Source organism: Dendrobium catenatum, unplaced genomic scaffold (genome assembly GCF_001605985.2).
Source record: "Dendrobium catenatum unplaced genomic scaffold, ASM160598v2 fragScaff_scaffold_946, whole genome shotgun sequence".
Taxonomy (NCBI): domain Eukaryota; kingdom Viridiplantae; phylum Streptophyta; class Magnoliopsida; order Asparagales; family Orchidaceae; genus Dendrobium; species Dendrobium catenatum.
Genome location: NW_021319408.1, coordinates 68,098 through 79,816, shown reverse-complemented (window position 1 = coordinate 79,816; position 11,719 = coordinate 68,098). Strand labels below are relative to the sequence as shown.

Here is an 11,719-nt window from a genome sequence, read left to right as displayed (position 1 = left end):
TATTAATTATTTAATTATAAATATTTATTATTTGGCTAATACAATTTTATAGTTCTTAATTTTATATGAATTAATAATATGGTTATAAAAAATAATGAATACTTTTCTTATAAGAAATAATATAAAATAAATTATTTTTTTTCTTGTAGGCTTTTAATTTCTTAGTAATATGAATTTCGTTTATAAACAATTTGCATATTTTTTGTCGTCTAATTTGATGCAATTGTTAATCTATTTATTATTGTAACAGATGAAGTAAATATATTTTTAATTGAAGAAAATCAGGTATTAATGTTTTTATTGGCAAAATAATAAGTAACTATTTAGACTCATAAATTATTAGTTAAAATATTGAATGTGAGATTGTTGAAAATTAAGACCAAAAGAAAGCATTTATGATATTTTTAATTATTTTACTTGTTATATGTTACGTTCTTATAAATTTGATATCTCAAAATTTGTGTAATAGGATTTTGAAATAAATTTATGCCCTCAAGCTTCAATTATTAATTCATATAAATTAATATATATATATATATATATATATATATATAGAAATTTTAATTTTTTTTTTACAATATTATTGTGCGCGTATAATTTTCCTAATATAAGGTCTGGTTGAATTTTTCAGGTTCCATTTGGATAAATAGTTATTAATGAGGTAATGAGGGACCAAAATGAGCTGAACGATAATGCCAAAATACTTTCATACTCATTTGGACTCGCATGCAGACACGCCTTTCTCCTTTATCTCGTTTACTAAAGATTTATTTTATTTGCGATCATAAACTGATCAAATTGTTTACTCAAAGCTTGAATTTTTGAAACAAAGTTTGAGGAAAAAATTTCCTTTTCCAATGGCTCTCATCTGCCACGCAAGATCCACAGCGGCGCGGCATTTTATGCGAGGCTTATCTGCTTCGACTGTAATCGGTCGCTGGAACTCCCCGCCGATTCCGTTTTCAAGAGGTGGTTCGGACCGATGTTTCGGGTCGGCTAGGGCTGGTGAGAGCGTCTCCCCGCAGTACGATGATTGCAGGAACCAGGTGGGTGGGTTCTAATTTGTTTTATCGTCTCTGATTTCCGTCTGTTTTATTAGTTGTTGTTTAAGGAAAATTGTTCCTAGTATGATAATTTATTTAGGTCAAATCAGTTTTGGTGGCAAGATTGAAATTGATTTTTAGTGGCTTGGGAGCGAAATTAATATGAGAATGACCTCGCTTAAAATTAATATGAGGGTCAGATCCTAGTTCTTCATCGAATGTCCCAAATCTTCAAGAAAATCATTTGATTTGAATTACCTTTTGTCAGCTTCTTACCAAATAGAAGATATCAAATGAATCGTTGATGTGACGAAGTACTTGAAGGAAAATTGGAGCTGGCGGTTTTATGTAAAGGCCGACCGACGCTAGCAAAATGCAGAATGAAGAATTAGCTGCTGTAAACATAAACAGAGAGCAAAAACTGATGAAAACAGAGAAGTGGAGAATTAAGAATTATAACAGAGAAAACTGAGTATAATTTTTGCATTATATCTCCCTCAATACAATGTGTAAGAGTAGAATATATGGATACATAGTTTCTGTAGATTGGAATGTGTTTTATGTTGAACATAAAAAATTTTTAGGTGGGACGGGATAGAAGTTTCAGCCATGTCATTGAGACCTGATTGTAGAGAAGTAGGATTGTTTGTGGATGAGTTTGCCGAATTGGCCATGAGAAAGCTGTAGGAAAATAGATAAGGGAAATGATGTTGTTAAGAAGAATGCTATGATACCATGAAGAAAACTTGGAGTTGCAGTTTTATGTGAAGGTAGATCGAAGCTAGCAAAATGATGAATGAATAATAATTTGCTGTAAATATAACAGTGAACAAATACTAAAGAAACCAAAGAGCTGAAGAATTAAGCACTACAATAGAGAAAACTGCAGTGTAATTTTTCCATTGTATCTCCCTCAATACATAGTAAAAGGGTAGTGTGTGTGTGTGTGTGTATATATATATATATATATTCATAGTTTCTGTAGACTGAAACTGTATTAAGTCATAAATCACTTGTACGTTGGAGGAGATGAGGTGATCTGTTGAAGATGAATGATAAGGATTCATTCTTAAAAAGTTAGCCAAAGTTGCTGCGAAGTATGTGGAGTATAATGAAAAGGCTGCTTGCTTAAAATAAGTATGAGGATCAGATCCTTGTTCTTCATTGAACCTGTCCCAAAACTTCTAAAAAATCTGTTGATTTTAATTACCTTTTACCAGCTCTTACCAAATAGTAGATATGAAATTAATCATTGTTGTGACGAATTACTTTCAATGTTCTATGACGGAGTTCTTACTTTCATCGCTTTCTGTTTTGCATGAGTTTATTTTATATGCAAAACAGATTTGATAATGTTGTTGTTGTTGCAAAACATAATTGAATCCTGTAATACTAATTCCATTGTAAGTAGTAGTGGACGAGTGTTGTGTAGCCAAATGGAACCCCGATATAAGCTGTTGTTGGAATGGATCCTCATTAACATAAACAAAACCAAAATAGCAAGGACATGCGGAGTCCTAAGCTTAGTTCCTCAATAATTTTGAAGCAAAATATATATGATAGAAGAGTAATTAACATTCCAATTCCATCTCTTTATCTTTTAGGCAATGACAAAGCTAAAAACTTTCTTAGGGGGAAACTAATTGATGATTTCAAAAATACCCATAATATTTCTCAGAATAGCTTGGGATCAGCATTGGCAATCTCAAAAAGTTTTATAGTTTTAATACAAAAAGAAATAATATATGTCTGTAAAAATGTTACAATTACTTGTGTTACCTACAATTTCTCCTTCCAAAATTTTATATTTTGAATTTGCTATTTTTTTTAATTAAAAAAAGTCAAAATAAACTTAAAAATCATTGAATTTGTTGTGAGATACATGTAAAATAAATTTTAATTGAACATTCATTTATTATATTATCTTAAGATAAATTTAATAATTTAAAATCCATCTTTTTTAAAATTTTCATGAAGATATGCCAACCCAAATTTTTTTAGGTTGGTGTCAAACTAATTTTTAGTTTATGCCAATTCATCAGAACTCATCTTAAGGGATACTTGGTTTGTTGTGCTTTGAGTGTAAAGTAAATATAGGGGTTTTAAAATTTTGGGTATTTAAATGAAGATATACCAACTCAATTTTTTTATGTTAGTCAAACTAATTTTAAGCCAATTCATTAAACCTTACAAAGGGGCTATTTGATTAGTTGCATTTTGATTGTAGAGTAAAGTTAACTATGGGGCTTTCTAAATTTATGCATTCTGATGACTACATTTCAAATCTAATATGTTTTAGGAGTGCATTTGAAAATCACCTTGTAGTTAGTTAAGTGTTTAGAAAATCACCTTGTAGTTAGTTAAGTGTTTTTGGCATTCACCTAATTTGAGGGAATTCCAATTTCACAGCTTGCGAAAGGTGATACCAATTGGCCATGACCGATCATTGCCACTTGTCGGCCCTCGCCACCATCGCCGTCTGTCGCCAACTGCCATCCTCACCCATGCCTACCTCACCGGCCCCCACCACCTACCATCCTTGTTGTTGGCCACCTCTAATCAACTATTATTGCAAACACAGTGTTATTTTACTTTATATTCACTTTAACCAAACTAAAATGTAAAATCCTGCATTTGTAATATACTCAGCCACATTTGTGCTTGAATCATGACTAAAATCTTTGGTATATTACAAGAAACACCATAATTGTTAATCTTGATGCACGCTTGGGTCCTTGCAGGAAAAATTTGAATATTACTAAATGTTGTGCAACCCCTTTGTGTCACATAGTTGCCTTGTTAATATGGAGAATCACAAAAATATGATTGCACATGTTGTTGTAGATAAAAAAAACTTACCAGCTAATGTATGTATTTTCAATACACTACTTTCATTCATTTTACTCTACATTCCTTTTTCATCAAACCAAACAACCCCGTAGCATATTTGGAAATCGGTCGATTTGAATTATGTCCAAATACATTGTGTATTATCTGGCTCTTCTTGTGCAAGTTGTCGTTGCCAGCTAACAAGCACCATCACCAGTCGTAAGCCCATTGTCTAACATTAGTCATTGTGATCACCACAGACCTCCATCAACCATCATGGGCCACCACTGTTGACCAACCCTCACCACTTGTGACCATCACTAGCTACCCTGTTGTCATAGACTGTTGCTTGTTGCTAACTATTGCCCACCACTAGTCGTTGCCAGTTGTTTGGCCACCGCCCCACTGTTGGTCATCACCATCCATCGCCCCATAGTTGACAGTCATCATCATCGCAGTAGGTAATGACTTAACACATTTATTTTAATCTAAATTAAACATCAAAAAGTAATTTCATGTATTTGTTTTACACTAAACCAAATATTTAAATTAAATATACTGAATTTATTTTATAATACATTCATTTTACACTGCACTATTTTTTTAACAAACCAAACAAACACTTGATTTTAGGTTTTAGGCACGTCTTTTTCAAATTTTAATGTAGATATATCAACGCAAAGATATCTTCCATTTCTCACTAGTCAACCGTTGAGGACCACAATAGAGTTTTAATGATAGCTAAGCCTTGATTTAATTAGTGCTAACTCATTTAAACTTGTGCCCATTAATGCCATGAATTTATGGGCCAGCTCAATCCCATTAAAAGCCCTAATTATAAGACATGTTACTGTATTTTAATTATAAAAGCTTTTCTAGTATTATATAGCTTTACATCATCATCTTCCTCTGACCCACACGAACAACTTTCTCCACCATGGTGGCAAACACCTACGAGCAGCGGTGAATGATTGAGTCAATGGAGGCATAGACCTCCAGTTCTTCTATTGTAGCTCTGTCCTGCTTTTGGGCTATATGAATTTAATTGTATGTAACAGGTTAGAAGGGCTAACAGCTTTAGATCTATTTATGCTCCTTACCTACTAAATATTGTAGATAGGTAGTAGGTACTCCCACAATTAGATCCAATTAAATACTTGGCCATTTCCAATAATAGAAGAAGGCATTTAATGTATTTAGGAAGCAACTGGCTATAACTTCATCCAGAAATGAGAAACATTAATGGGACATCTGTTCCAAATAGATCCATAGAGAGCATTCCGCATTGAGTGAAGAAGTTAGGACAAACAATACTCTTCCAAATAATTTTTCATTTTGCAAGCTTTGCTACAGATGAGAGAAACGGAAATGCAAGCCTCCTTTGGGTTTAAGTGGTGTAGTTTGATTCCAAGAAATGATGTGAAGCTTGTTAGAGAATCCACTATTATAGATTACTTTAGAAACAAAGCTCGTCACATTTTGAGGAACATATTTAGGTAAAGATAAGGAACTTAACCAACAGGAAATGTAGCTCCATATAAAAGACTTGAGCAGTTGAAAATGACTAACAATACGTAATAGTTTATGCTTCCAGCCAGCAAGCCACTTGTTGAGTCTATTAAATGATGCGTGACAATCCATAATCATGACTTTAGTGGGTTTAAGAGGAACCCCACGTTTTTTTAAGAGTGAGGGAATGACCATTAATGTTAAGGATCACAAAACATTTGGTAGTTATTCAGATACATGACTCAACAAATCTGAATCTTGTTAGGGTTACCTATGAACCTCATAAGGTAACCAGAAGTAATGGGAGACTCCTAGTGGGGCATTAATAGTCCTATAATTGACATACCCAAAACAAGAAGAACATCTGTATATATCAAGTAGTTGATAGATAATTGGCCACAAGAAAGAGTAAGGAAAATAGCTTTGGCGCATCTATCATCGATAAGACATTAGAGAATAAAGAGGAATGGAGATAACAGACTTTTCCTTAAATCATTGGCTTGGTGGCAGTTTCCTAAAGCTCCTTATTAATAATAGCAAGCATGGGAGTAGAAGAGATGTGGGCTTTAATCTATCTCACAAATATATGAGGGATTTCCTTATCAGTAAGTCTTTGAAGAAGAAAGCCTTTGTTGATACAATCAAAAGCTTTCCTCAAAAAAAAAAAAAAAAAACATATAGGAAGAGAGTGTATTGAATACCATAAGGATTTTAGAAGCAAAGGAGATCTGTTTGCAATGCCTTGTTTGTTAATAAAGACAGCCTGAACATGGTGAATGATAACAGAACTTGTTTGAGCTTGATAACCATCAACATAAAAACAACCTTATAAAAGAAATTACAAAGAAATATAGGTTTTAAATAAGAAAGGTAGTTTTCATGAAGGTTGTTAGATACAAGGGTAATAATTGAATGTTTCACCATGCATGCAGATGAGTACAAGTCCAGAAGAAATGTCTAAAAGCCATGATAAACAATATATTCATAATTTTTCTAGATGAAATGTAGAATTTGGAGGTGTACCCATTAGGACTGGAGAATGATAGGAAATACTTGAGTTCACAAGTAACCCTAAGGGAACTACTTGAGTTCGCAAGTAACCCTAAGGAAAATACTTGAATTCGCAAGCAAACCTAGCAATAATTGGTAAAAACAACGAGAAGTATTCTGATTTCAGAGAGAAAACAGTAAAAATGATGCATGAGTTCAGGATATTGGAGAGAAACATAAGGAAAACTTCTTTTATTCAATTCACGAACAAGAAAAACAATACAAGATACAAGTTTCTTCAATTCGAGAGGAAGAAACAACTCTCCAATTCTCTAGCAAAGCCTAGAGCCCAAAAGCACAAACCCTAGATCTCAAATTAGATTTTAAATTCAAGATGAAACCCTAATTCTAGCATTAGCAACTAATTAAAGTCAAAGGAGCAATACAAAATCCCTAAACAGCCACTAATTCAAATATTTCCCTCCAAACAATCTTTAATCAAGGCGTGGGCCCCATAGGAGTAGCCGGCCCTCTCTCTCTCCCTTCCTTGGGCCGGCGGCTATAAGAGAAAACCAGTCCACTAGGGACCCCGGTTCAATGGGCCCCTCTTGGGCCGGCCTAATAGAGAACTGAGGAATATTTTCTTTTTGGAATTTGAAATGACAAATGTGCGCTACGACAATCTGCAAACCCAAATGCTCTTAGATGGGGATAAAGCCATTAACCAACCAGTCTAAAAATAAATTAATTTAGGAAGAAAAAATGATTCGATTGGAGAAACTCTTTTTTTTCTAAATGATAGATTGTCCTCTTAAAGTTCCTTGTATATGCCGGGTAATAATTCTCATAAAATTTTGAATTGATTACCTGCTGTTTATGGGTTTTTATTTATGGATTTTCTGTTCAAGTACATGATTTATACCTCTCATGATCTTCAACAAAACTTACATGATATAATTTATACTTGATTTGAATTTGATTTGGCTCAAAATGACTCAAAATTAAACACCACATAAAAATATATAGATTTATTTTTTAAAAGTTTTCATAATGTAATTAAATTTTTTTTCGTAGAAAAAATTAAAAATATATAACTTACCTAGAATTGATTTTTGTGCAAAATCACCCCTTACCAAATCCATTTCATGAACACACAATCACTCCATAGTATCTCGTATTTATTTTAGTTTATTTCTTATGGGTGCCACAAAAGTTGACCTCTTTTGAACAAAATTGTGGTTGGGTGTTAACAAAGAAATATTGCTTAATCTAATGTACTGCACAAACTGAGTTAATAGTGCTGCTGATTTTCTTGTCAGTGAAAGTTGCCACGCATTTGGAGCTTTGTGATCTTATTATTGATATTATTTGATTTTTTTAACTTGATCTTACGTATGTCAGGACTTAAAATCTCTTATTTTGTACTTTTATTTACATATCTTTTGATTTTGGAAGTAGCCTTCTATCTTGTGTTATTTAGGAAGTTGCTCCTTTTGATCTCTTGGGATGATAATACTGTTCTTTCTTTATTAACGGTTCCTAATATCAAGGTGTAGATAGACTTAAAAAGCTAAAAGGTATGCGCATTGCAAAAAATTGATTGCTCTTTTGCAATTGCTCCATTTATATTTCTAAGTCTAAGCTCTGCAATCTAAGAATCTTCCTATAAAGTTTCTCTCTGAATTCTGTTTTTTATTTTGGCAGGAATTTCTAGAACTATGAATTTACCATAAAATTTTAAAATTGTTTAAGGCCCGTGAAAAATGAAAAATTGCAGGACCACATGCTTTGTGCTTATCGAATATCTTGTGCTTACTATGTTTTGCATTTGCGTTGTGCTAGGTTTTGGATTTTCCTGGCGGAAAGGTTACGTTCATTTCAGAGATGAGGTTCCTTTCGGAATCCACTGGCGAAAGAATAAGCTGCTATCGAGTTCTTGATGATAACGGGCAAACAATATCAGGCAGTAGTTTTAAAGAGGCAAGTGTTCGTAAATCTAGTGACGTATGAAGATTTATGTGTATAGACTAAAATAAATAAATTATTTGTTTTTCATGATACAGACTTAGGCTTTGTTTGGGGTAGCTTTTTTAATGCTTCTTAAAGCAACTTTATAATACAAAAATTAAAATATTTGTACTAGAAAATTGCTTTAAGAAGCAGTAAGAAAGTCATCCCAAACGAAGCCTTAGTTTAACCTTTTGAATATGATGATTTGGGATCTTATATTTGTCACTATTTTTTGAAAATTGGTATTCTCTGCCTCCCTGTCATTGAGGAAACAAATCTTAAGCTGACCCATTTCTCAGGTAACCAGAGAAGTAGCTATGAAAATGTATAGGGACATGATTACTCTACAAGTCATGGACACCATCTTCTATGAAGCTCAGAGGCAAGGAAGAATATCCTTCTATCTCACTTCTACTGGAGAAGAAGCCATCAACATTGCATCTGCAGCTGCTCTTAGCAATGAAGATGTCGTATTTCCCCAGGTTAGTACTCAGTAGTAAAGAATATCACATAAATTACTCAAATTTTCTTCCAGAAAAATAAAAACTATGCAACCCGTATAGTATAGGGAACCTGGTGTTCTTTTATGGAGGGGTTTCACTCTTCAAGAATTTGCAAATCAATGCTTTGGCAATAAATCAGACTATGGTAAAGGAAGGCAGATGCCAATTCATTATGGATCAAGAAAGTATAATTATTTCACGATTTCATCACCAATAGCGTAAGTAACCATTTCAATATACAATGTGATTAAAGATTGGGTAAACTTCAAAATAATCTACTAGCTATTTGTATGTGGCCAATTTAGGTTTCATTTGGGACAGTTTTTGACCACCTTTTTTTCGCTACTTTCAGGAAAATTTTGTACTAAAAAGCTGCGGTAAAAAACAGTAAAAAAATTGTCCCAAATGAAAACTTAATCTTAGAGTATAATTTTACTTGATTTAGTCATTTGATTATACAAAGTTGATCTAAACTAGTCCTTTAGGGACTTAATTGGGAACCATTTTATAGTTGAGGGACTAAATATAGATCCATTTAATGTCACAATTACAATATGATATAACATTTTGGATCAATTTTATTTAGTCAGGACTAAGTTGTTGCAATGTGATATTTTAAAATTAAATTAGCCACACACAAATAGTCTAGGGACTATTTTGAATTTTTTGTTAAAATTTTGAAGCAACGTTACATGTTGAGTTCTCTGCTGAACAAATCAAAAATTTCAGGACACAGCTTCCACAAGCTGTTGGAGCTGCTTATTCTCTCAAGATGGATAGAAAGGATGCCTGTGCTGTCACATATTTTGGCGATGGAGGCACAAGTGAAGTATGCTAGAAATCCATTTATAGCGTGCCTCAATTTATAGTAATTTGCTTCTCTTCTGAATTTTCTGATGATCATGTTAGGGAGATTTTCATGCTGCACTAAATTTTGCTGCTGTTACGGAGTCTCCTGTAATTTTCTTCTGTCGCAATAATGGCTGGGCAATTAGCACTCCCACTGAAGAACAATTTAGATGTCGGTTTATTTTTCATTTACTAGTTCGTATTGAAACAAAATGTATTTTTACCCTTAATAATTTAGTTTTTGAATTACCAGGCGATGGTGCCGTGATTCGAGGCCAAGCTTATGGTATTCGTAGCATTCGGGTGGACGGAAATGATGCTCTTGCTGTGTATAGTGCAGTTCATTTAGCCAGAGAGATGGCTATATCTGAATCTAGGCCAATTTTGATTGAGGTGAAGACTTTTCAGTCTATTTGTACAGCCTTTAATGAACTCATTATGATTCTAAATGTTTCTTATAAACATGTAAGGCACTGACCTACAGAGTTGGACATCATTCAACTTCTGATGATTCCACAAAGTACCGTCCAGCTGATGAAATCAATCATTGGAGAACAGAAAGGGATCCAATTTCCAGATATAGAAAGTGGATTGAGAGAAATGGTTGGTGGTGTGATGATGTTGAATCTGAGTTTAGAAGCAGTGTTAGGAAAGAGGTAAAATTCTCATTCCCGAGCTTCAATGCAGTTCTTCATAGGCTACTTGGGCTTCATTTGAGACAGCTTTCTTGTTACTTTCTTGTTACTTTATGAAGCAGCTTTGTACTAAAAAGCTGCTTTAAGAAGTAGTAAGAAAGCCGTCCCAAATGAAGCCTTAGTTTGCTTTGCTGCATAAGCAATGCATGTAAAGTGAATGCTGTCTTTGGAGGCTATTTATAATGAATTATTTACTAGATTTTTGTGTCACTCTTTTGTGTGCAGCTACTGCAAGCAATTCAGGTTGCAGAGAGAGCGCAAAAGCCACAACTGAAAGAATTATTCACTGATGTTTATGATGTTCTACCTTCGAACCTGAGAGAACAAGAGCAGGTTCTTTATCAAACTGTCGAGAAATATCCTGGGGATTACCCGTCTGATGTGCCTATTTAGCTTAATTGAACTTAATACATTTCTTAAGGACACTAATTTGTGTACCTGATTCTGTATGATGCCCCTAGTGATGATATTTTTAAGTCAGTAATTCTGTGGGGGAACACAAATTGCAAATCATAAAAATAAATTGAGAAGTAGTGTTATATTGGGTTGTTCCCACGTTCAAACTCTTATGATTTTTGGATGATTGCTTGAGCCTCCAGTTTTTGGCCTTATATATTGAATCATTGATATTTCAGTTGACAATTATTTTAACCCTATTCAAATATGTGGACTCCGAAAATTCGCGCCCCGGCCTCCCCGTGCTTTTCGGGGGAGTTTTGATGGATTAGGTTCCGGGGTAAATTTTTAGAAGGCAGATTGGGTTTGTAGATAAGCACTACTCAGATATCTCGCCCTCATTTTGTGAGGACTTTATGATCTGAGTTCTGATTTCCTATTGGCACAAGCCTCTATAGTTAATTACCCCACTCAATCATGAGAGAGATCTTTTGATTAAGGTTAGTCGTCGAACCAATACATCGTAACTCTAGATATGTGATATTTGGCATATAGTAGCAACATTGGTTGATATGTGAAAATTTAATGTTTAAAATTAGAAATTGTATCATCTTGCACTCAAAGCGGATGGTGTGGGGAGGGGGCAGGGGGGCATCGTGCACTCAAAGCGGATGGTGTGGGGAGGGGGGAGGGGGGAGGGGAGTGATAAGCCCAATCAAGATCCTTTGGTTCGGTCGTCCCATATAATCACGGTCTCTGGTCTACTTAATCAAAGGAGGTAGTCGACCCAATCAGACAATAGGATCCTTGTCGGCAGCCACATGTTGGGTCTTCCAAGAGTACCTCATAGACTCAGGGTGGATACTTGTCTAAGAGGATAAATTTAAACCCACCT

The 11,719-nt window shown here is 34.2% G+C and overlaps 1 protein-coding gene across 2 annotated transcripts; it reads left to right on the top strand.

Moving 5' to 3' along the window:
* The first annotated feature begins 688 nt into the window (after positions 1-688).
* On the top strand, positions 689-10,995 carry LOC110097954 (2-oxoisovalerate dehydrogenase subunit alpha 2, mitochondrial). 2 transcript variants are annotated; one of them, XM_020824628.2, is made up of 9 exons: positions 695-1,046; positions 8,214-8,351; positions 8,681-8,863; positions 8,945-9,102; positions 9,614-9,713; positions 9,794-9,905; positions 9,987-10,126; positions 10,204-10,389; positions 10,654-10,995. In XM_020824628.2, the coding sequence occupies exons 1-9, from the start codon at positions 858-860 to the stop codon at positions 10,819-10,821; spliced, it is 1,374 nt and encodes a 457-aa protein (XP_020680287.1). In that variant the 5' UTR covers positions 695-857; the 3' UTR covers positions 10,822-10,995. The 2 variants fall into 2 exon arrangements, with proteins under 2 accessions (XP_020680288.1, XP_020680287.1); XM_020824629.2 differs by lacking the exon at positions 10,654-10,995 and having other exon boundaries at positions 689-1,046; positions 10,218-10,376.
* Positions 10,996-11,719: the final 724 nt, after the last annotated feature.